This window comes from Sceloporus occidentalis, unplaced genomic scaffold (assembly GCF_023333645.1).
Source record: "Sceloporus occidentalis isolate IW3139 unplaced genomic scaffold, rSceOcc1.0.p SCAF_6, whole genome shotgun sequence".
Lineage (NCBI taxonomy): Eukaryota > Metazoa > Chordata > Lepidosauria > Squamata > Phrynosomatidae > Sceloporus > Sceloporus occidentalis.
In genome coordinates, this window is record NW_028316986.1 from 54787136 (window position 1) to 54812452 (window position 25317).

Genomic DNA, 25317 nt, shown 5'->3' on the forward strand with positions numbered 1-25317 from the left:
CCTGCTCCCAAACCATTTAGGTCAAAACCAGTATGTTGAATTGAACTTGGAAGCAAATTGGAAACTAGTGCAATTCTTGCAAGACTGATGTTGTATGTTCTCTAAAATATACACCTGAAACCAGTCTTGTGGTTGCATTTTGCACTAGCTACAGTTTCTAAATTCTTTTCAAGGGAGCCCTATATAGAGTGCATTATAGTAGTCTAATCAGGAGGTAACTAAGGCGTGAATCACTGTGGCCAGATTGGCTTTCCTCAGGGAAGTGTGCAGCTGCTACACCAGCTAGAGTTAGTCAAAGGCACTCCTGGACACACAGCAGCCTGGCTTTCCAGGAGCAGTGCTGGGTCGAGGAGCACCCCCAAGCTATAAAACTGATCCTTCAGAGGGAGTGCAGCCCCATCCACAATATAAACCAAGTTTGGTTTTCCTACTGACCAACAGCATTTCTGCCTTGTCTGTATTAAGCCTTAGTCTATTGACCTGCATCATCACCTTGAGTTCCTATATTGGGAGAAAGGTGGGACATAAGATCATCATCATCCAGTCCTTCACTGTATTCAGGATTTCCACAGTCTCTTTGGCATGAGTTGTAAAAGAGAGAGAGAGAGAGAGATGGGTATCTTCAACACACTAATGACACTCAACTCCAGAACTCCTAGCGCAGGGGTAGGCAACCTTTTTGAGCCGGGGGCTGGGTTGCTGTCCCTCAGACAACTGGGGGGCCAAAGCAGGGGAGGAGTTTCCACCCTCCGGGGGCGAGGCCGCGTGCCGGGGGTGGAGCTTCCACCTTCCGGGGGCGGAGCCACATGCCGGGGCTGAGCTTCCACCCTCCGGGGGTGAGGCCAGCGCTGGAGGCCTCTCCCTCTTTGCTGGCCCCTGAGGGGGCTCCGGGCCCCAGGCCCCGTCAGAGGCCGGCAAAAGAGCCGGCAGGGGCCGCCAGCGCTGGAGGCCTCCTCCTCTTTGCCGGCCCCTGAGGGGGCCCCAGGCCCCGTCAGAGGCCGGCAAAAGAGCTGGCTGGGGGCGCCAGCGCTGGAGGCCTCCCCCTCAGGGGCCCTTCCTCTGCCAAACCTCCCCCCGGAGAGAGAGGTTTGGCGGAGGAAAGACCCTCAGGGAGCCCAGGACGCTGGCCCGCCAGGCCCTGGGCTCCCTCAGGGGCCCTTCCTCCACCAAACCTCCCTCCGGAGAGAGAGGTTTGGCGGAGGAAAGACCCTCAGGGAGCCCAGGACGCCGGCCTGCCAGGCCCTGGGGGTCTTTCCTCTGCCAAACCTCTCTCTCCGGAGGGAGGTTTGGCGGAGGAAAGACCCCCAGGGAGCCCAGGACGCCAGCCCACCAGGCCCTGGGCTCCCTCAGGGGCCCTTCCTCCACCAAACCTCTCTCTCCGGAGGGAGGTTTGGTGGAGGAAAGACCCCCAGGGAGCCCAGGACGCCGGCCCGCCAGGCCCTGGGCTCCCCCAGGGGCCCTTCCTCCGCCAAACCTCCCTCTGGAGAGAAAGGTTTGGCGGAGGAAAGACCCCCAGGGAGCCCAGGATGCCGGCCCGCCAGGCCCTGGGCTCCCTCAGGGGAACTTCCTCCGCCAAACCTCTCTCCGGAGAGAAAGGTTTGGCGGAGGAAAGACCCCCAGGGAGCCCAGGAGGGAGCAGGAGGACCCCCCTCCCTCCCGCCTGGCCTGCGGCTGTGAGGCAACCGCGGGCAGGGCGGGAGGGAGGAGGAGCACCGCCACCCCCTCCTGCCAGCCAGCCCCAGGAGGAGAAACTCCTATTTAGCCCTCCGCGTGGCCTTGCAGGCGCGCGCAGGGTTATAGGAAGCCGCCGGCGGGCGACAGCGGCACACTGTATGTGGCCCGCCCTCCTCGCTGCCGCCGCCGCCGCAATACCACCTGTGGCAATTGGTGGCAGGACTGGGCTGGGGCCAGTCCTGCCGCCTCCGCGGGCCAGGTTAGGCCCGCGGGCCGGGGGTTGCCGACCCCTGTCCTAGCGGCTTCATGTAGATGTTAAAAGGCATATGGCACAGTACTTTGATACAGTGGGCCCTTGGTATCTGTTGGGATTTGGGAACATTTGTCTTGGTGTTCAGAAAAGTTTTCAGCAGATAGCAAAGTGTTCTCATCCTTAAATATGCAGGGATTGTTGCCAGGGTTACTCTTGAAGAGCTGTTGCAGAACTTCCTCTAAAATACAGTGCACTCTTGCCTTATGTGGGGATCTGTTCCAGACCCATCTGCGTAAGGCAAATAGCACATATGCTTGAGCCCCATTGAAAATAATGGGGCTTATGCATGACGGGGGTGCATGCCATTCAACTTCTATTGCACGGCTTTCTGTGTAAGCTGAAAGCCGCATAAAAGGTGCCCGCATATGATGCAGGTGCACTGTACAGTGTTTTCATTTGATTGGCATCAAAACTGTGAAACAGAAATCACAAAAACAGCTCTGGCCAGGTGTACTTAGTACTTTCTCCCATTCTTGCTGCTATCAACATGAACTGATTTCTCCTACCTACCCCACTGTGAAGCACTGGAAATATGGGGTCATATTTTTTTGCTTAGCAACCAGAATTTAACACAGTTTGGAACTCTACAAACACTTATTTAATCTCCAGTAAAGCCCCATCTGTCCTAGGAGATCCTTTGTCCTAGTTGCAGAGTTTCTGGTTGCATGTCTTACTTCTCAAACTAGACTAGTCACTATCTTAGTAAACAATACACTTTCTTATACAGGTGGCAGGATTGGTTTCTATCTGTTTGGGCATGGGGAGGGTTACTTCTCATTTGAGCACTCATATCAGCTTCTTCATAGTTAATAAAAAAATGTCATGGGACATTTTTGGTCTTAATACATTACATTGGCTTGGACAAAAAAACCCTCACTGCCAAAAATCAATAGATCCTTTGGAACATTTTTGACCAGCCTTTTGTGTGTGTTTGTTTCTGTTCTTTTTGCTTATGGAAAAAAATGGTATGTGGCAAGTGAGTGAAATTTGTACAGTTTACAGTGCCGTAGAATGCATACATTATAGATGTAGCTCTGTGGATTGTACTATTTATTAAACGTAACTTCAGAGGTTTGAAGTATCTGGTTCACATGTATTCAGGATTAAGGAAACTTTTGCTACTTGGGAGCTTTAGTATTGTAGCTGAGAAGAGAGAGGACTCTCAATTGGTTGTGCTGAAAAAAAAATCATGATAACATATTATATGAAATATTGTTTTCCTCTTCAGAAACCTTTGTTTACCTAGACAATCAGATATGCTTATACAATTTGAGAAAGAACACTTTTTTTTATCTGAGAACAACAAAAATGTAAATTTAGGTTAATACAAAAATGAAATAATTAGGAAATACGTATATTCTCCCTATGATAAAACTAAAGATACTTTGTGGATCCAGACCTCCATGAATAGATTTCCACTTACAATCTTCTCTTGCTTTTCTTGTTGTACAAGTTTTCATACTCACAAATAACTTTTTATAGAAGTCTTGTTTTTTTCCTGAAAGCAACATACATTTGGTGGGGTGAAGCTATTGCTGACGGTACAATACTTTGCAGACCCAGCTTAACTTGAGTACAAAACTAGAAATTCTGGCTAGCCATAGGCAGACCTTTGTATGCAACCACGGTTTAGGGGATGTTAATATCAAATTGCTGATGTTGTAACATGTGCCTCTCTCATCAGGGATGACTTGGCTGATGGTCCAATATTTAGCAGGCGTCTTCCACATCCTCGAAGCCTTGAGCGTTATCCCTCTAATGAGGAAAATTCTTCTAGTCCTTTTTGTATCAGACATGATAAGGACTATCGAAGTAGGGATGTTCTTGTCCACCAGCCGGACTATGGCATAAACTATGACCATCTGCAGGATCAACCAAGAGAAACTGATCAAGATGGTGAACGGCTTAGAAAGTCTTTATACACATCAGAACATAGAGGACGAGAGCCAAAGCGCCCTCGATATGAAAGAGATGACAGAGTGCTTGATGCAAGCATAGAGCCTCAAGGGTTTTTGCCAGGAATAAGAAACTACCGTAAACGAAGTTTTAGTAGAAGCCCAAGCCCAACATACCTAGACAAGGAATTTCGTGAGCTTGAAAATGCTAGGAGAAGAAAGGAAAAGGAGGAACTGAACAGAAATTTGACTCGAGAACTGCCTGGCAATGGCTACACAATGTCTAGCTCAACTAATCCTGTGCAGTCTTCTGAACCCCGTTACCTTTATAGACCTGATGATGCACCCGCAATGCCCAAAAAATCTATCTTAAAGAAACGTGTGGAAGATCCTTCTGTGCAGGTTTGAGGTGTTTTCTTCTTACTCTTGCTAAGCTGTTGGTTACACTTTGCTGCTTAAAAAACATTAATCAGAATATTTAATTGCATATCTCTTAATCTTTGAAATAAATATCCTTAGCACACCCTCTGAGTTGCCCTCACTGTTGTGAAATAGGTTTAGTACAAAAAACATATGGAATAGTTATGAATAATCAGCATTGTGTATTCCATTTGGCTCAGAATGAGGTCATTTTAGTTGTTTGAACCTTTCAAGGTTATATCCTTTAAATTTGGTACAGTTTTTCCAGAAAAACCTCAGGTTTAGCAACATGTAACGAACAAACATTTACACTAAAAGATATACAGCACTTTACAATTAACACAACTTTAGTTCAGTTCATTCTGCATACAGTTTTGGCAATTCTTAATTCACAGAAATTACAAGGTGCTAATGTTACTATGGATAGCCAAGAAGTCAAACAAATGGGTCCTAGAGCAGATCAAACCAGAAATCTCTCTGGAAGTCAAGATGACTAGACTGAGGCTGTCGTACTTTGGCCACATCATGAGGAGACATGACTCAATGGAAAAAAACAATAATGTTAGGAAAGGTAGAGGGAAGCATAAAGAGAGGAAGGGCACATGCTAGATGGATGGGCTCTATTAAGGAGGTGACAGGTATGAATTTGCAGGACTTGAGCAGAGCAGTGGAGCCTTGGAAATGTCTCAGCTACAGAGTCACCATGGGTCGAGATTGACTCAAGAGTGAATAATAACACCAAAAATAAAATTGAATGCTTGTTTAAGAGTATTCTGATATAGAACACTCTGCTCAGATTTTCAAAGCCACACAGTTCAGAGCCACTTTGTTTCTCCTTTGTTTTTCTTTGTCCTCATGATATGTGATCCTAACTTGAAGTGGGCAAAGTGCAGGTCTCTAACTGTTCTAGTTAACAAGGCATTGAAAAAATATGATGATGATAACTGCACAGCCATTGATCAGCCAACATGTGAATGTCACTGAAGCTTAAATGAAAGGACAAGGGGCACATAGCTATTACCAAAGGTTTGGGTTGGCAGGTTTGTTGCTTACTAGCAGAACTAGCAAAGTGTGGTGAAGTGAATTATCCAGGTGAACTTTTCAGGGTTGGAGGAGTGTTCCTTTTTTTCTTCATAAACATATACTTTTGCAATACCCTGCCCTGTGAAATTTTATTAAAACAAAGGGGTAATGTGTGGCTAGTGAAAGTATAACTCAGCCTTAATTATGAAATGTCTACTGTATGTCAAAGTAACAGCTTGATATTTTTGTACTCCTATGTCTTCTTCAGTACTACTTTTCTATTCTAGTTTTCTGTTAATGTTTTTAAATTATTGGCTGTAATCTCTTTATACAAAAAATGTTTTCAGTTTTACGGACAAGAATATTGATCAATCTTCATTACAGAAAGAAATTACAAATGATTATTCTTTTTTCCCCCTAGCCTGAAGTCTTTCCTAACAGTTCTGTCAAAGAGCCCCCACTTTTTTCAAATCCTCCTCTTTTGCCCCAGCGTAGCAGCATTCCTGCATTTTCACTGGAGGTGGAGAATTTCCTCAAACGGTTCAACAAAAATGCAGCTGCAGAGTTGGCTGCTAATAAGGAGTCCCAGGGAACTTTGCATGAATGGAAGCCATACTCTGACCAACAGAAAAAAGCTACTCCTTTTGAACAAAACTCTGGGAATTTTTTAACACAGAAAGAGCATCATGAGTCAACATTGGAGCCTACTGACCGTCAGACTGACTTCTTGCTTCCTCATGAAAGAGCCAGCCAGGATGGCAGTGGTTTTTCACGCATTTTGGGGATGATGGCAGATTCTACTAGTACTCAAGAAAAGAGAAGGCGAAGCTTCCCTGATGACATTGAGGATGAGGAAAAATTTCTTTATGGTGGTGATGATGATGATAATAATGATAATGATGATGACTCTAACATTAACTCCCCCTGTACTCAAAGGCCAACACTGATTGATGGGAAAGAACCTGTACAGCAGAAAGTAAGTTCTCCACCTCCTCCTAGTCCACCTGTTAAACCAGCCACTTCAGAAAAATCTTGGCCACAGTATGAGAAGATCCATGACCTGCTCAAAACTATTGGTCTTGATATTGGAGTTTCTGAAATTGGTAAGCTTGCTGCTCGCACTCAGGAACGACTCCATGGGAAAAAAACATCTCAGTCTCCTGATCGCCATTCAGTAGGTTCTCATAAGCCAGAATTTCCGGAAAGACGGCGCAGTAGAAGCAATACTCATTCTCCAGAGTCAAATCGGAAGCGATCCCTCTCCCCTTCTGGCTCCTTCCTATCATCTAAAGATATGTCTTCTGTTTCAGCATCTGATCACAATAATAATAAAGGACAAGATAATCCTGCTGGCACATTGGAGCGGTCTGTTCCCCCAATACCTATAATCCCATCAGCACCACCTTCTCTCCCTAATTTGTCTCCTCCTACCTCTGTTTCGCAGTATGGTGTTTCACATTTTCCATCATTCAGTGCAACTCAGGTACCTCAAAACTATCCGTCTCCCACAATACCCCCTCCTGGCTATGATGCATATGGACGCTATATGGCTTATGCAACTTCTGGCTGGCCCATGTATGCTCAGCAGTCCGACCCTGCACTTTCTGACATGCATGGGCTTGTCACGCTGACAGTGCCACCAAATCCTACGCGACCCAACCTTAGGGTTATTGAAACGGTTTCCACAAGCAAAGGGACTCCTGATGTCAAGAGAGATGAGTCTGTTCTTGTGCAAATCCCTACAGCCACTTCTTACCCCAAAATGCTCCCTCAGTACTCTCAGCCTTCTTTCGAAATTGTCAAGGAAAGAATATCTGATGAAAGAAATCGGGCTTCTCAGAAGCAAAAAGTGAGTATTTTTAAAATTTGTTTTGAGAAATGTTTGCTTAAGACACACATTCTAAACATAAATATGCTGAATATCTGTGTTTGTTTTTCAATCTTATCATCTTGCACATAGAATTACATATTCTGTGATACATATAAGATACAGAACATTCATGACTCAGAATTCTGTTCATTTATATAGAACAGGGTATCTGTTAGTGATACTGTGGTAATAGATGCATTAGATCTGCTTAAGTAGATTTTAAAGTCTCTTTAAGCATCACTGTAGTCTCTTCAGATCCCCCACCCACCCAAATTGAAACCAATGTATCTTGTGTAATATGCTGAATTAGCACACCTGCTGTGAAATTCTTATCTATATTTCTGTTATATATTCTGTTCAGGGTTTTTTGTGCATATGGTGTCTTCATTTGGGAGAGAGGAGTAACGTTTTATAAATAAAATAATAAAAATCAGAACTGACCAGAAAATAACAAAATATTTCCAAATGTAATAATTCTTAAGAGGGTCATTATAATACCATAGTCCAGGGGTAGGCAACCTTTTTGAGCCGGAGGCCAAGTTGCTGTCCCTCAGACAACTGGGGGGCCGAAGCCAAAAAATAAATAATTAAATATAAAAAAAAAATTAAATAAATAAATAAACTGGGACAAATGTAGGACAAAAATTTCAAATGGAGGACACTTTTCGAAAAATGGAGGACACGCAAAAATTGCTGATTTTTTTTAAAAAATGTTAATATAAATGCATGTTTCGGAGGCTTCTATAGACAATTGGCCCCCTTGCCCACCACTTGCCCCCCTTGCCTGCCGCTTGCCCCCCCTTGCCTGCCTCCTCCTGATAGGCCAAAGGCTCCACGCCCTCATGTGAGAGGCCAAAGGCTCCGGTGGCAATCGGCGGCAGGACTGGGCTGGGGCCGGTCCCAAGGCCTTGCCGGGCCGCATCCGGCCCGCGGGCCGCAGGTTGCCTACCCCTGCCATAGTCCCACACAATTTCATATACCTAAACATTCTTTGTTGGCTTGTATTCTTCCAGATGCTTCCTCCTTCTCTACCCAGTTTCAGAAGTTATTCATAGGTTATAAGATTTACCAGTGGAAAATCATATAATGTTAGAGGATTTGGTTATGACACTGTCATTTAGGCTGAAAAATAAACACAGATACAGCATGTATGAAATAAGCTGCTTTCTTTAATAACAGCTAAATTCACATCCATCAATTCAAACTATACTTTTAAAGTGATAGTTGGAATTTCTTGAATTCAACATTTATTGGGAGTCACCATTGTGATCCTTGCAGAGTTGAGTTGCTTTGGCTGTGGTCAATGAAAGGGGCCATTCTTAATGCCTCTGTTTCATAACCTTTCCAGGTAATAGAGGAAAGAGAGAAGTTGAAGGCAGAACAAGAAGCACGTCAAAAGAAGCTGCATTATCTGAAGACTGAGTTAAATAGACTCTCAAAACAGCAAGGTAGTGTTTTCAGTCATTTTATATTTCACTTCCCCTTCCCTGGATACCTTTTAGTTTCATAGAATCATAAAGTTGGAAGAGACCTCAAGGGCCATTAGTTATGGTGCTTGGTATTCTGTATTCTACTAGAAAGTTGGGGAGAGAGGAATTACATTTGCCTCTTTTCTGTCCTCTGTAGCTCAGGCTATTATTGTAAATCGGAAAATAAATAGGATTTCTACAATATTATTGTAGGCATCTCATTGCGAGGTCTGCGTTGGGAAGCATTCTGGCATTTCAACTGAACAGTGTTCTCTCGTATTTTAATTACCTCAGCTATTTTTGTGTTACGTATGTGTTAACATCGTGTTCTTATGCTTCTTACTCCGTTATGTATGCTGGTTCAGGGGAGATGCTGCGGAAGAAACGAAGGGAGAAGGATGGACACAAAGACCCCTTGCTAGTGGAAGTGAATAGACTACAAGAAAACCTCATGAAGGAGATTGCTCAACTGAAGATGAGTGCTGAAGCTGCAGAAAAGAAACAATCTGAGCTTGACAAGGTAGCTCAGATCCTGGGGATTAATATTTTTGAGAAACCCCGGAAGCTATCTTCAGAAAATAAAGACCCCTCAGAAAAAAACAAGCCAGAAAATGCAAAAACCCAGGAGAGAACGTCTGGCTCAATCAAGGTAAAATTTTAGGTGATGATGCTAACCAATGTACTCATTTGAGGAAACAAGGATATTAGGCAATTATCACCATCCATTTCTTATAAATTAACTGCAAAACCTACTAAGGTATCTCTGGCGTTTCACATCATTAATGCAGGTGGATATTAAGACCTTTGCTTTTGAAAAGAGTTCTTTGCATTTTAAATACTGGCTGGTCTTAGAACAAGCTGTTTGTATTATAGGAGTAGAAGAAATTCAGAATATATATGCTGATCATAAGCAGTTCATAAATACTGCAAATGCCAAATGTTGACTTTTATGTAGAGATTGTATTTTTTTATTTCACAGTTAATTGTATGTGGCCTACCCTTGGAAAGCATGCATAAACTGACTAGAAGTTACTGAAAACTGGATTTGCATAATGTAACTTTGAAATTTTCTCCCCTCCAGCTTTAGTGGGGCCATTAGAAAAAATGCATAAAATGAAGAAATCTGTGTAGTATTGAAGCACAGAATATGATACATTCCTGTTTTGGTATTCATCTCTATTAAAAAATAGTATGCATCCTTTTTGACACAGAATTCTTTGCCAGTATCAGAAGCTTCATATACATCTTGAAAGGAGTTGTTCTTTTTGAAGTTCTTTTGAAATTCTTATTTTTAAAATAATAAAGGGAAGGAATTATATGTTTGATTTGACATAAAGGTTCTGATAATTAGTGTAAAATGAAATAATCTGCTGCTGTTTTTTCTTAATGACCCCTACCAGAGCTTGGAATATTACAGTCGGCCCTTCTTATACACGGATTTTTTATACACGGATTTAAGCATACACGGTTTGAAAATGTTCCAAAAAAGTATAAATTTACCTTGATGTTCCATTTTTTATTAGGGACACCATTTTGCTATGTCATTATACTTAATGGGACTTGAGCATACACGGATTTTGTTATACACGGGGGATCTTGGAACCAAACCCCAGCGTATAACAAGGATCCACTGTACTTTAAAAAAGAAATGTATTATTCGTTGGCCATTGCTTTTTTAAAAAATAACTGAACATGATCGTTTTAGTTAGTTTTAATGAGGTTTAAAAACTGTATACTTAGAATGCTGAAGAATTCCATTCTTTATGCTTTAGAAGTAACAAGTAAAGATTACTCACTGAACCCCAAATATTATGATGTCACCAGCCATTTTGTTATTTTTGAAGAATATCATTGTTGTTTCTTATTACCTCCATAAAGAGGGGTGAATAACTTCCTCAGGTTTGTGGGGCTTCACACACACCCTGCTAGACATGAGAATAACTTGCTTTCCTCAAAGCCCCCCCCCCTCTTAATTAAAAGAAAATGTTTCTGAAAAACTCTACTTGCACTCTGGGGCAGGAAGAGGCAATTTCAACTGGTTTTCGTACCCTCCCACTGTGATTTAGGCGCAGAAGGGGGTTTCCCCCCAAATAGTTTTGGTTTGTGGGGAAAAAGCACATCCTCAACCAAAAACAAATATGTGTGTGTGGGGGGAAACTTGTAAAATTGCCCCCATGGATCCTAAGGGGTTTAAGGGCCTTTTTCTACAACAGATAATAATTGGAGGGGAGGAGAACACTGAAGCTCTTGCCCTCTCTTGCCCAAATGTAACTTGTTAAAGGTAACATAATTAATTTCCAGCTCTAATCCCAACTGTGTTTGTGGAAGTATCTACAAACATGACAGGAGGGCATAAGGCTACAATGAGGCAAGTTAGGATCTGGATTGCATTTCATACTTAAAGGTAACAGAACTTACCATGATCACATCAAGATGGGTATTTTCCCAGGAATGTTGCAGAACTGTCACCATGATCACATCAAGATGAGTATTTTCCTACCAGAATCTTACATTGGTAGTCTCTGATCCAGTCCTTTGCATTGGGAGTTACTGGGAGGCAGCTCATGTGTCGCCTACAACTGTTTGCATCTCTGTCCAAAGGCTTGCCTTGTACACAGAAAACTATAATATGAAAAGATATAATTTGCTGCAGGGTGGTTGAACATCATCTGTTGTGCTTTTATTGATTTAAAAATGGAAATAGTATGACAGTTTTTCATATTTATACATGCATTGTATAAAGTTTTGGCACATCTAATAATAGATCTTTCGTACGAGTTCCTTCTACTGCTTATTTTCTTTTAAGATAGCTTGGAAACTAAAGCACTTTTTTTCTTTTGCAAAGGCAGAAGGAACATATTTTTTTTATAAAAGATGCTCTATGTGTGTATGAGTGTGTGTTTGGACTTCTGGAAGACTCACAATAATTTGTAAACAAATTGAGTTGCGGGAGCCATCAGAAACATAATTTATATAACATATAATTAAGCGCTGGATTCTGTTTACTACATCTATTAATTTATTTTGGTGGTTGTCCACAATATGGCAGAGGGGTAGAGACTTTTAGAAGCTCCTTGTAGCAGAATGGAATTCATTTATTTATATGGATATCTACTATACACACATCTCAGCATGTACTCTATGCAATGTACATTTAATTCCTTGATTACTGATTACCTGCCATCCAGCCAATATACCTGAGTCTTCTTGGAAGCTCTTTCCTGTTGACTGAACATCATCTGAGTCGGCAATGCCTGCTCATTGAAACGGTGGAATTATCCTGGGCATAGGCAAACAGGTGATATATAGTTACATATATATTTTGTGTGTGCTCCACTGAAGGCTGGTTCTGAGGCATTGACTATAATTCTGTAGCTAAGGAAGGTTTCTCTTGTTCAATTCAGGAATCAAAAACTCCTATTGATAAGTCCAAGGCTAAGAGCCCAAAACCTGCAGATTCATCTTCACAGTCATCAAAACAACATATCCAGGGGACCAATATTTATGACTATTATGACACAGGGAATCATTGGTGTAAGGACTGCAACACCATTTGTGGGACTATGTTTGATTTCTTCACACATATGCATAATAAAAAGCATAGGCAGGTATGTGTTTAAACTTGTATTTTTTCATTAAGAAGTTTTCATTTGCATTGTAAGGTGTAAAATACAGTTTTTAGTGGCAACAAACTCCATACAGATGGATTTTCCTTTTTCAGAATATAGTTGTAGACTTTTGTTTTTATTAGTTTGGGTTGGGTATGTAGATCCAGTTGTTCATGGGAACATTTTATAACAATTCTTGCTTTTAAATACTTAACCATATGACAAAATCCCAAGCTGATTTTGTGAGGCACAAAATCTCTGGTTCTTTGAACATAGGGCACAAATGCCTTTTGGGAACCAATGCTCATTTGTAACCTGTTTTGTGTGTTTTGTATGGTTGAAACAATTCCTGATGATCTCATGTCTGAGGTCAGCTCTTTAAATCACAGCTTTATTTTGGCGTGATTGGCAGTGTGTGAAACTGTAGAATACAGATCTTCTTTAGAGGATTAAAACAAAAACTTTCCAAAAACTTTTTTTTGTAGTTAAGTTAGAAAAGGAATACTAGCTTCTCCTGTTCTGATTTCTGAGTGTTTTTTGCTGATCCCAATTTTTGACCAAAGCAAACCTTTTAAAGTATATCATTGTAAATGTTTCTGTCACTCTGCAAATAGACCCTGGATCCATACAACAGACCTTGGGCTTCAAAAACTGAAAATGAAACAAAGCAGGAAATCACAAAGCGCATTGACAAAATACCTGTTCCTGCCAAAGGTATGTTGTTGTTTTTTAACTACAGTTGTTCAGAGCATAGTATGATTTTGATCTTCAGTTCTGTATAATAACTGTGCCATTATCCTTTATCTATTGCTAAGGGAACCAACCATATATTTTGTCTGAGTTAACAGAGGATTGAAAGCAGCAGTTCCTATTTGCACTATGAACAATGTTGTAGTAACACTGTGGTAAGGAGTGTTGAATAAGACTATCCCATACTTGTAGTTTTTAGACCAGTTTTTTTCAATCTCAGGTTGCCAGTGAAATCATAGCTAAATAGTTCATTTTAGTTATACTATTTTTGTTGTAATTGATTTTGATAGAAGTTGTGGAACCTCTTGTGATCTGTTTCTGTGACTCATTCTTTTTTTGGGGTGATGGTGGCATTTCAGGTTCTGAATTTTTAATTCCAATCACTGGATATTACTGTCAGCTCTGCCACGAATTTTTTGGAGACCAGATATCAGCAGAACAACATGTGAAAAGTCATCCACATAATGAGAAATATAAGGTAGATATCTAGAGTATTGTTGTTATCATTGTTTTTATTTACTGTCAGATCAACTTATGGTAGCCCTATGAATGAGAGACCTCCCAAGAACCCTGTCACTCTGCTCAGATCCTGCAAATTCAGGCCTGTGGCTTCTTTGGTAGAATCAATCTATCTGTAATGTGACCTTCCTCTTTTCCTGCTGCCTTCCTCTTTCCCAGCATTATCGTCTTTTCTAATAAGTCATGCCATCTCATGATATGTCCAAAGTACGATGGCCTCAGTTTAGTCTTAATTTGCCCTTTGACGCTTTTATTTCTCTTTTTTGGGGGGCAGTCCATGGTATCCATAAAATTATTTTCCAGCACCACATTTCAGATGAGTTGATTCTCTTCCTGTCAACTTTCTTCACTGTTCATCTTGCCCAACATTATGTAGAAACCAGAAATACTGTAGTATAGTTGATTCAGACTTTAGTATTTGCACTTGATAACCTTATTTACTTCCTTCATAGTTGACTTTCCAAGTCCTTGCTTTCTAATTTCTTGACTATAGTCTCCATTTTGATGAATTGCTGAGCTAAAGTATTCATGGGAATAAGGCCTAGGATGGATGACATAATACACTGATCCTTTCCCTTACACAGGGGATCCATTCTGGACCCCCCCCCCCATGTAATGGAAATTCCACGTATGCTCAAGCCCCATTAAAATATAATAATAATAATAATAATAATAATAATTTGTATTCCGCTTTTTCACAAAGGAATCAAAGCGGATTCCAACCTTAATTAAAAATTACAATTTAAAACCCCCCAAACCCCAACCCTCCCCCCAATCATAAAAGCAGTGATCAACCCATAAAAAGAGATTAAACATCCAAATTTAAAATTGTCCAATAGGAATACACTAAAATTTCAACAGATTAGCACAAGAAATTAGGGGGGATGGGGGAGATGATATCAATCAATTTTGATACCGAAATAACAGAGGTATCATTAGAGGAGTGAGGCAAGTAGAACGGATCTAACCTAGTCTGGAAAGGCCTGCTGGAAGAGATCTGTCTTAATAGCCTTTTAAAAGTCTTCGAAGGTAGTAATATGGTGGATCTCGTCTGGCAAGGTTGTTCCAGAGCCTGGGAGTGGCTGATGAGAAGGTCCTCTGGGTTACCACTGAAAGTCTGGTCTTCTTAGGGTGTAGCAGATTCTTCCCAGAGGACTGAAGTTTGCAGGGTGGATTGTATGGAGGTAGATGCTTCCATAAGTATCAGGACTCAAGCCATATAGGGCTTTAAAAGTTAGAACCAATACCTTGTACCTCGCCTGGAAACTAATAGGCAGCCAGTGGAGAGATTTTAGAACCAGCGTAATATGGGCAGTTCTGGATGTGCCCGTGACCAACCTGGCTGCCATATTTTGTACCAGTTGAAGTTTCCGAACTTGGCACGAGGGTAGCCCCATGTAGAGCGCATTACAGAAGTCAAGTCGAGAGGTTGCCAGCACATGTACTACTGTTTCAAGGTCTCCCTGCTCCAGGAAGGGGCGTAGATGGCATATCAGCCAAAGCTGATAGCAAGTGCTCCTGACCGTCGCATCCACCTGAGCTGTCAGCTGAAGAGATGAGTCAAGGAGTAATGGGGCTCGTGCTCGTGGTGATGCCATGGGCATGCACGCCATTAGTCTTTCTGGTGCACGGCACCGCTTCTTCCCATATGGCTTTCAGCATATGCTGAAAGCCGCATATGTTGTGCCAACATATGATGCGAGCACACTGTACTCTAAAAGTTTATTTTAGTTTTTTGATCTTTACTTCAGCAGTAGTAGAGGGGAGGCCTTAGCTCAGTGATAGAGTGCATGCTTGCACTGGGCCAAATCTTGGCATTTCCAGGTAAGTGGGGGAGAATAACATTTCACCTCAAGGAGCTACAGCCAGTCAGTATATACAGTCCAATAATCTGACTTCATGTAAGGGAACTTCTTATAGATCTGTGTGAAACTTGGAGTACAGTCGCCCCTCCTTTCTCGCAGACTTGAGATCTGCGTTCTTGCTTATACACAGAGGGGTGACCTCCGTTAACCCCAATGGGGTGTGCCCCCGCGGGGGGCGCATCCCATTCAAGCCTGTGGGGCTTAAATACATGCAAGTGTCCATGGGAGGGGGGTCTGGAATGGATCACCCAGAAAAACAGGATTGACTGTATTTTCATTACCTCACATTTATTATAATAATATAATAACAATTAAGAGCCCTGGTGCACAGTGGTTAAATACTGGTAGTGCAGCCACAACGCTGTGAGTTATATCCCACAAGGCTCCAGGTTGGCTCAGCCTTCCATCCTTTTGTAGGTAAAATGAATACCCAGCTTGTTGGGGGCAGTTGGTTTACAGATTGCAAACAGCGAAGAGAGGGCTGAGTTCACTAATAAGCAGTACAGAAATGTAAATGCTATCGCTGTTGCTAATGATAATATTTATTTCTTACCTGCCTCCCCATGAATCGAGGTGGGGGACATCAAAAATTAACAGAGAAACAACATCAGTAAAAATGTATCAGTTAAAACACACATCAGTTTAAAAAAACAAATAAGATATACACATAGTAAAACAGTCCACATCTAAAATTCATATTTTAAAATTTACAATTTAAAAATCATCTGGATAAGCCTGCTGGAAGAGACTGGTCTTTAATGCTCCCTTAAATTTGGACAGCATATTCAGCTGTTGAATCTCTTTTGACAGGTCATTCCAGATTCTAAGGATAGTTGAAGAAAAAGTCATCTGACAGTTGCCAACCTGGCTGACTGGAGTAAATGTTTGCCAGAGGACCTGAGTGTATGGGGCAGATTATAAAAGGGAGGGGGGGGAGGGTGATCCTGTAAATCCTGTATTATACTGGGATTTTTATAAGCTCAGTGGGGCAGATTATATGGTGGGGGAGGTGATCCTGTAAACCCTGTATTATTCTGGGATTTTTATAAACTCAATTTACATGAAATGGCACTTCTCAACTATTACTTGGTTTGGAAGGAGTACAAAACATTAAAATATTTCTCTTGTGCTGTGATTCTGAAGCTCAAGGGCCTATGAAAATGTCCTGCCTGCCTGCCTTCCTGATCCAGGTTTACCAGTGAGTACAATTACCCGCAAAAGGAATAAGAAGGAGGAACTATTAAGTAAGGCATACCTATTCCACTAACAACATTCTTTATTAAATATCAGTGCTGAGATTTCTCCCCTCTTTTTGCAGAAATATATTGATGAGAATCCATTCTATGAAGAAAGAAGGAACCTGGACCGTCAAGCGGGTTTGTCTGTGATTCAAGAAACAGAACGTAGACTGAAACGGAAACAGTGTGAAAAGCAAAAAGAGGAGAAAGATGAGAAGACAGTAAAAACAGCAAGGAAAGAGGAACCAAATAATACCAAAGAGCTGGGAGATGGAGATAATGAATATGATACTAATAAATTGAAAAAAGTTACTAGTGGCCAAAAATGTGGAATTAAACTTAGATTGAATAAGGATGACAAAGAGGTTGAGAAGAAGGAAGAGAAAAAAGAGGACTCCCCACAGGAATCAAGATTGTCATCTTTTGGAAAGTTCAGCTGGACAAAGACTGAGAGGGATGAAAAAACCCAAGGTAAAGATGTGGCTCTTTCTAAGGAAGAAAATGCAGAGCAATGTAAAGATAAAGAAAGTAAGTCACAGTCTGGAAAACCAAATTCAAAGCCCATTGCAATTAAGTTGTCTGGAAAAACTGTTATCCCACACACTAGTCCCTGGACGCCAGTTGTTTCAACTTCATCACATGCAAAAATCAGACCCAATTTGCCAGTCCCGACAATGGTTCTTAGGAAATCTGCAACTGCAACAGTAAGTAAGCCAGCACCTTTAAATACTTTCTTGTCTATAAAATCTTCTGGTGCCACCACCAAACCACTTCCTGTTGTCAAAGAAGGTAATCCAGAAATTGTTCTGCCTCCAGATATTATTTCAAAGGCATTTGGGGGAGAAGTCGTTGTCTTAAAAGGTTCACAAGAGGATGCAAAGACACCAGCAGAAGCAGAGGAACATGAGCAGAAAAGTGTGACAAAGGCCATAGAACATGCAAAGGCTCTGGAACATTCAAAGGCATGTGTAGCAAAGGCACAGGAACAGGCAGCTGTTGTGGCAAAGGCACAAGAACTTGCAGCTATGGCAACAGAACAGGTTGTAAGAATGGCAAAGCTAAAAAAGCAGTCTTTAATTTTTGAGAGACCACAGCAGCGTTCTCCTCTGCTACCATTGCCACCAAGACCACCACTGACACTAACACAACAACAACTACCTCTAGCATTTTATCCCCGTCTACCCCTGCTGCCACTAAAGCAAGCAGCTATCTTGGCAGATGATATGGCTCCTGGTGTGTCTGAAGATGATAAAAACATACTGGCAATGCCCATGTGTCCCTATCCTTTACCACCTCCAACTGTTTTTAGAGACCATGCTAAAAAAATAGAAAAAAAGAATACTTCTCTGGCTGCAGGCAGTGCTCAAGATCTATATGATGTCTTCTACAACAGCAGTGTGAGGAGTCCAGCTGACAGCAAGCTTTTGAATTCATCAAGTTCAGATAAAGGGAAATTAAATTCTGTTGAGATAGAAAAAAGTATAGACCTGCTGGCAGATTCCAAACCAAGAAACAATGCTTTGGGACAACAGTCCTTACAGAATGTATGCAAGTCTCCCAGTGTTAACAAAATACCTTTAGATGAAGAGACATCAGAAACAGAGAAAGTAGAAACAGAGAAAATTTTAGCAGTCTCTGAAGAAAGTACTGAACTCAAAGCTAGTGCTGATGGCACATCAGACAAAATCTCTTCAGATACGCAGTCTACATTTGGGAATAGGGAAGGTTTAGAATCTAACAGTTTCCCAACAAGTGACTCTGTTTCCTTTCATGAGAAGATAGAAATGGGAACTCTTACTCCAATTGAATCTAGCAAGAATTCACTACATCCTGGAAAAGCAGAATTAGTCACACAGTTGTCAGAAAGTAATACTCCTGTTTTGGAAAGTGATAGCCAAAAGACATCAGAGCTTGAGCGAGTGGTGTCTGGATATTCTGATGATAACAAGTTGGCTATGCAGTTGTCAGAAGACATCATTGCACCTTTAGAAGATATTAGTATGGAGCCATTAAAATGTGAGACATCAGAAGTAGTCATGCAGTTCTCAGAAAGCAGTGTTTCTCCTTTGAAAAGTGATAGCAAGTCAGCATCAGATCTTGAGACAGCTGAGTTTAAATGTCCTGATGATAACAAGTTAGCCTTACAGTTGCTAGAAGACAGTGTTAAACCTGTGGAAAATGTTAGCATGAAACCAGTGAAATATGAGACATCAGAAATAGTCACACACTTTTCAGAATGTAATGCTTTGGAAGTTGATAACAAGAATTCATTAGAGTTTGAGATTGCACCGTTTAAAAGTTGTGATGACAAGAAGTTAGCTATACAGTTGTCAGAAGACATTGCACCAGTAGAAGATGATGTTAGCATGAGGTCATTCAAATGTGAGACATCAGAAATAATTGTGCAATTTTCAGAAAGCAATGCTCCATTGGAATCTGATAACAAGAAGGTGTCAGAGCTTGAGACAGAAAAGTTTAAATGTCCTGATGATAAAGCGTTAAGAATACAATTGTTAGAACACACTGTTTCTCCTTTAGAAGATGTTAGCAAGAAGCCACCAAAGCCTGAGACAGCAGAATTGACAGTGCTATTGCCAGATAGTGGCACTGCTTTTCTGGAAGACCTTCACAAGAATCCATTGGAACATGAGCCAGTAGAATTTAAATCTTCTATAGATAAGTTTGCCTTGCCATTGTCAGAAGATATCATTGCTCCTTTAGAAGATGTTATTATGAGGCCATCAGAGCTTGAGACAGAGGTTGATTCTCCTGATGATAAAAAATTAGCAGTGCATTTGCCAGAAAAGGAGATTGATTTTAGTAAGAAACATATAATGAGATATGTCGATGTAACAAATGGTAAAGACATTGATGAGAAGCTGCTAGAACAGCAGAATGTGGGGGTTTGTGATAACTCCAACTTAGAAAAGACTAAGAGTGATTTGGAGATGAAAGCACATGTGACATGTTCAGGTGAGACAGATTTAGGAAGAGGACATCTAGAATTAGCAGAACATCAGTTTGCACTGAGTCAGGGAGACAATTCATTATTTGAACAGCAAATTGAGACTAAGAAAGAAAGATCTGTTACAACAGAAGATAAGCAAACTGCTGGAGCCTCCGACTTGATAGCTTCTACTTGGGTTTCAGATACATGTTTGCAGACTCAACTGACATTGGGCCCTGTAGATTCATTTTCAAAAGTGAGTGAAGAAGACCTTCAAATAGTAGTAACAGATCAGAGTTCTTGTAAAGATCCTTTACTTAATCTAAAAGTAGACGCTCTCAGATTTGATCAGCTTGAGTCAGTAATAGCCAAGGATGAAATGCCTCAAACTTCTGAGATCCAGATTTTAGATCCAGAATCTAAGCTTTTAAGTAAAGGTGACCCAGTCTCTTTCCATACTAACAGTGAACAAGAATTATTGGTTAGTTCTCAACCAAAGGATTGTGAAGAGTTTAATGTTGTTAATGTTCCAGAATCAGAAGAGACACCGAATGAATGCGCTACTAATGTAACATTAATAAGCAGCACACTAGGAAAAGATGAAAAAATAAATCAGCAGCCATTAAATTGTGAAGGCAAGGGTCTGCAAAGAGAGGAAGCTTTGGGGAGTATTTCTGCTACAAATGATGTTGACTGTAGTTCCAGTGTAGAATTAATGTTTATAAAAAATGACATGCTTGAAACGTCAAGATCTGATATGGAATTAAATGACAACGAGGAGACAGGTGTAACAGAAACAGAAAATGCTAGTTTTCCCAGTGTTCATTCAGAAATGGTCCAAGAACCATTAGATATACTTTCAACAGAAATTGGTGTTGAGCATCTTGGAGGTGATACTCTTACCTTCACGGACATTAACACAGGAGTCTTACATACACCAGCAGTTGGTGACTTTGACTTGAATACCACTTACTCAGAACTTAACTTTCATCAGTCTGCAACTCTTACTCTGAATTTAAATATAGAAAATGAGAGAGAGTCTCCAAAATCTGATGAAACTAAGCCTGCTGATTCTCCCAGAATGAAAACTGGTCTGGAATTAGAATCCATCAATTTCAGTCTGGGGGATATTGAAATGGAACGTGAACACTTGGGGATCTTACCATCTGGAATTCTAAATGAGGATATTATAGATAGCCCAAAGTTAGAACCTGTTATACCCATTTCTTTGGAAACTAGCAAATCTACTGAGTTGGGCATTGACCAACCAGCAGTTCAATCAGAAATGATTGATTTTGCTACATTAACTTCTGAAGAGGAAGAGTACAAATTTTGTTCTTTGGTTTCTGATGTAACTGCCCCAAATGTGCCATCTTCATCAAATGGTGACACTGCTGAACCAAATACATCACTTGTTGAAATGCAGGACAAACCTACAGTTTCGAAAGTGCTGCAAAAGGATGTTGGCAAATGTGGCACTTCTGATATACTGTCATTGCGTTGTGGTGGAAAAAATGTGCAAAAGCAAGTGCCCATGATCCTTCCAGATCTAAAGATAGCAACTGTAGAAGTGGGGGGCTCGGGTGATGCTGAATTGTACAACGCCAAGAATGAGATACAGATATCTGGAAGAGAGCTACTTAAGACAGAAGAAGAAAATAATGATATTCGATGTGAGGTTGACAGTAAGTTGACTTCAGAAGTTACTGACAGTTCATCAACAGAGCACCTGGTAAGTTCAGACAAAATTGGCTCAAATGCTTAAATAGCAAATATTCATATTTTGTAAATATTCTGTTTAAGTTTAGTATGTTGAATATCTTGTAGCTTCCAGTAGACTTATTTTTTGCCCCAAGAAGTACACTGTTGTACATACATTGTGTAAAATGTTTTCTTGTCAGTCTTTGACCATTAGCTTTCTATTTCCAGACATTATAAGGAATTTCTCATTTATAATGTGTAATGTTTGGGCTGTGTATTTGGGTTTTTATTTGTTTGTATGATTTGTTGTTGTTACAGGATGCTTTCTTTTTGCATTTTTGTTTGACTTTTAATGGTTTCTGATTTATACAGCCTTTGTAAGTAACATTCCAAGTACAACACTGACAAGCGCATGGACACATGTTCAGAACTTGAGGAGAATGAAGGCTCATGGTGAAGGATTTAAGCAGTTTGCTTTGAAAGTTTATGCATGTTTTGTATTGAAAAATGTAAAATGCACAAAGAATGTTCTGCATTTTTCATGATGCAGAAGATTGTTCTGCATTTTTAAATTTGTCATTACATGTTGAATTGAACTTGTAACCGAGACTGTAATGCAATGTTGTATAAAACCTTGTATGGAAAACATCTCACTGAGCAAAGAAGAAAAATCTACCATCTCTTTGGAGAAGATAACTACTTGGTAAGACTGTGGCCCCTGCACCTGGACTCTGTATATTGAGGTCACATGATTTGAAATCACATTTATTTCACTGTTTTGTGACACAGTAACTGTTTGTGTTAAATTGTTTAGCAGCTGACCAGCTCAGAAGGAACAGAAGATCTGAATTTTACTCTCGGGATGGGATTCACTTCATGTAACCAGACTTTACAAACCTGAATGATTTCCCTGAGCAGCAAAATACTGTTGTGTGAAGGCTTTCGCTTATACAGCCAGTCAAGATATGCATTAAATATTGCATGCATTTATCTAAAGGTTTTTATCTGTACATTTAAAATAAATGACCATTATGATCTACAACATGGACAGTTTTTTTAATTCTCTGCATATATGTAAATAAAACTTTCATAATTCTCTAATTATTTAAGTGAAGCCAGATCCCTTGGTTTTGTGTATAAAGGTTCTGATACGTTTCTTATCCAAGCAACATTGGGAGCAAAATGAAACTTGGAATTTGTAGCAGTGGAAGAAAAATGTTACTTAAATATTTAACACCATGGTCTCTTTTTCTGGCTACATTACCCTCTAGGGCCAGATTAACCCCTCAAATTGAAACAAAACAAAACAGGGCACACTTAGTTTTAGAAGGGAATTGTGTTCTCTAGAGACAAAAGTTCTCTCTCTTTTTTTTACAGTAACTTGAAATAAACCCAACAAAGGGATTGATGAAAAAAAATCACCAAAGTGGTCCTGGGTGCCATAAAAACAGACCAAATCCTCAGGGCATATTATTTCCATCCCCAAATTGGTAGGTTAACCATGTTGGAGAATGTATGAACTTCCATATGAATGAATTGTTATGCTGAGAATATTTGAAAGATTTATGATTTCTTTTCCATGCGCTCTTTTAAACATTCACTTAAAATGAAAGTGTGTTGTTACATTGCTAATAAGTATTAACTGGTGGAACAATTAACCACACTATCATTTCTTTAACGTAGAACCCTGCACTGGCATTGTAAACTTCCAGATTTAAAGGTCATTCTACACAGTGGTGTAGCTATTTTGTCCTTTCCACCCTCTACATCTTGTCCCAAACAGACAAATGCATTGGAGAAAGACAAAGACAGTGCAAAACAGTGATAGGCAGTCCTCTGAATTTCCATGCTGTTTTTTCCATGCACTGTAAAAAATGTATATGACTCTTCAGCATTAAACAAAATATTCAATTTTGTGGGGTTGAAAACCTCAAGAGAAACCACCTGGAAGTACACAGTGGAGTACTGAGCATTGATTGCTGGTAGCTGAAAATGATGACGGGCAAATACATACCAGAAGTGCTGTTTTGTTCAGAAACATAACAGTTGCCAAATTGAGATAAATACTTGCAGTTCTTTCACAGAATAACTTTCTGCATTTTCTCATGTATAATAAAAGTACAAGTTTTGAAAATTTTGGTTTCTAGATAGCTTACCACAAAATGAATTATGAAGAATAAATTGACACTATTTTTAATCACTGTACAGTAATTTCCCCCACTAATTTTCCTCTGACAGAGTGACACCAAGAATGCCTTTCCTTAGCTGATGAGTATTTAAATAAATGGGGTAACTATGTTCTATCATTTTTCAGCAAATGAGACATTGAGGATGAGGGGACCGCACCGGCAATGTGAATAAACTTCACCTTGAGGGCATAATCTGCTAATTTTCCTCTTATCAAATAACGGTGTAAACTCAGGCCATTTATTTCTATGGTCAATTATAATTGTGCATTTTTTAAATGGGACTAAAGCAATAAAGCATGTGAAATTCACATTATTTTTCTTTGCTTCAGAAATTGTAGAAAGCAAATACATGCCTCTGGCTTTTAAACTATATAGCTTGTAGTTGGTAGAAGTGTCCCAATCCCCCCTTCCCACTAATTCTAGTAATGTCAGAACTGCATCAAACTAAATATCGTTTGAAGGTTTGCTCTGACATTAATGTTACCAAGTTTAATAATAGAACAGTTATGTAGATATGCATTCAAGAAAAGATGAGAAAGGTATACCTTTTAAAATAATAAATAGTATTGATCTTTGCACATTCTTCAGAAGTTAACCATAACCCATGGGTCTTAGCTTTGAGACAAAACAATTTTGTAACCCAAACAAATTTCTCAGGCGGTAGATGCTAGGCTGGCATAGTTAAGTGGAAGTAAATTCAGTTAAAATGTAGTGGAAAACAGTTAATCTGTTTCAAATAGGTATGCATCTAGGATGTTTTTTCCCCCCTGTTCTTTCTTACAGGTATACATTTTTCCATTACAAAGCTCCAGATTTAGTTGATTTAAATTGTTTGGAATAAAGAAATAATGAAGGGCTGCAGTTAAGGTGTAAAAACTGTTTTTAGTATGGAAAAAAATTCATTTTTGTTTTGCACAGTGACTGAAGTCCTTTAGAGGTGGTTTTGTTCACGACGGGAAGATACAGTGGTTTGAGGACCTGATGACATTCTACAATTTAGTGATTCGCCTCTGTAGTTGTTCTCAACTCTGAATACTTTGGTGATATTGCAACTCCAAGGGCCAGAGTTGGAGAAAAGGGATCGTAACTGCAAGTTTCTGTACTGATGTGACTGCCCTCTCACTCCCCCCCTCCCATGTCAGTTTGTCTGCCATCTGGAATGTTAACTGCTAGAAAACTTTTTGGATGGTTCTCCTTGTTGCTGTTTGTGAGTAGTAGCACATGCATCCCATCTCTTGCCAGTTTGGAAATATTACCATTAAGCATTAAAAAAATAAAGTGTGTTTGCATCTCTCTCTCCCCTACTATCATTCTAGTGGGATCATTCCTCTGGCTTTTAAAAAAGAATAGATCCTGCAAAGCACAAGCAGGGCTACACCTTCTACTTTACAAGGGGGTGATGAAACGTTCTTGGCCTGACCAAGAAGGGAATGACCAAGAGCCATGAAACTTGGTCACATGTTCAACCCAAAGTTTGACACACTTGGTACATTATCAGTTTTTTTAACCTGTCTGGAAAAAAATTTCTGATGTCTGTTCACTGAAATACTGCTCTGTTTCTGGTAGTACCTCTGAATCACTGGAAAATTTCTTTCCTCTCAAACTCTTTTAAAGGTTTGGAAGCAGGAAATAATAAGATGAAGCAAGAATTGGTGAGTAGGGTGGATGCTCTATGAACTCAAACCCCAGATTCTTCAAAGTATCCACTGTCTTGCCAACCCTGTGAACAGGAATGTCCTGCAAGAAGAGAACACCTCTCCACAGCTTCTCTTGCCATTTTTCCTTCAATGCCTCCTTTAATTGACACAGCAAGTTAGAATTAATTGTTTGTTCCTT

The 25317-nt window shown here is 40.3% G+C and overlaps 1 protein-coding gene across 4 annotated transcripts in view; it reads left to right on the forward strand.

Moving 5' to 3' along the window:
• Nucleotides 1-25317, forward strand: part of LOC149310767 (zinc finger protein 318-like) — a 38652-nt gene extending 13335 nt beyond the window's left edge. Inside the window, exons 3-12 of one of the 4 annotated variants that reach the window (XR_016281720.1) lie at nt 3672-4284; nt 5747-7174; nt 8544-8643; nt 9030-9313; nt 12069-12272; nt 12887-12986; nt 13382-13500; nt 16725-21323; nt 22107-22782; nt 24400-25317. Coding sequence is in view for 2 of the 4 variants with exons in the window: in XM_089529698.1 (XP_089385824.1) it covers nt 3672-4284; nt 5747-7174; nt 8544-8643; nt 9030-9313; nt 12069-12272; nt 12887-12986; nt 13382-13500; nt 16725-21323; nt 22107-22193 (7534 nt within the window). In the remaining 2 variants the exon portion in view is untranslated. Of the gene's footprint in view, nt 1-3671; nt 4285-5746; nt 7175-8543; nt 8644-9029; nt 9314-12068; nt 12273-12886; nt 12987-13381; nt 13501-16724; nt 21324-21664; nt 22810-24399 lie in introns of those variants that run through there. The other 3 variants (XR_016281721.1, XM_089529698.1, XM_089529699.1) reach the window with 3 other exon arrangements.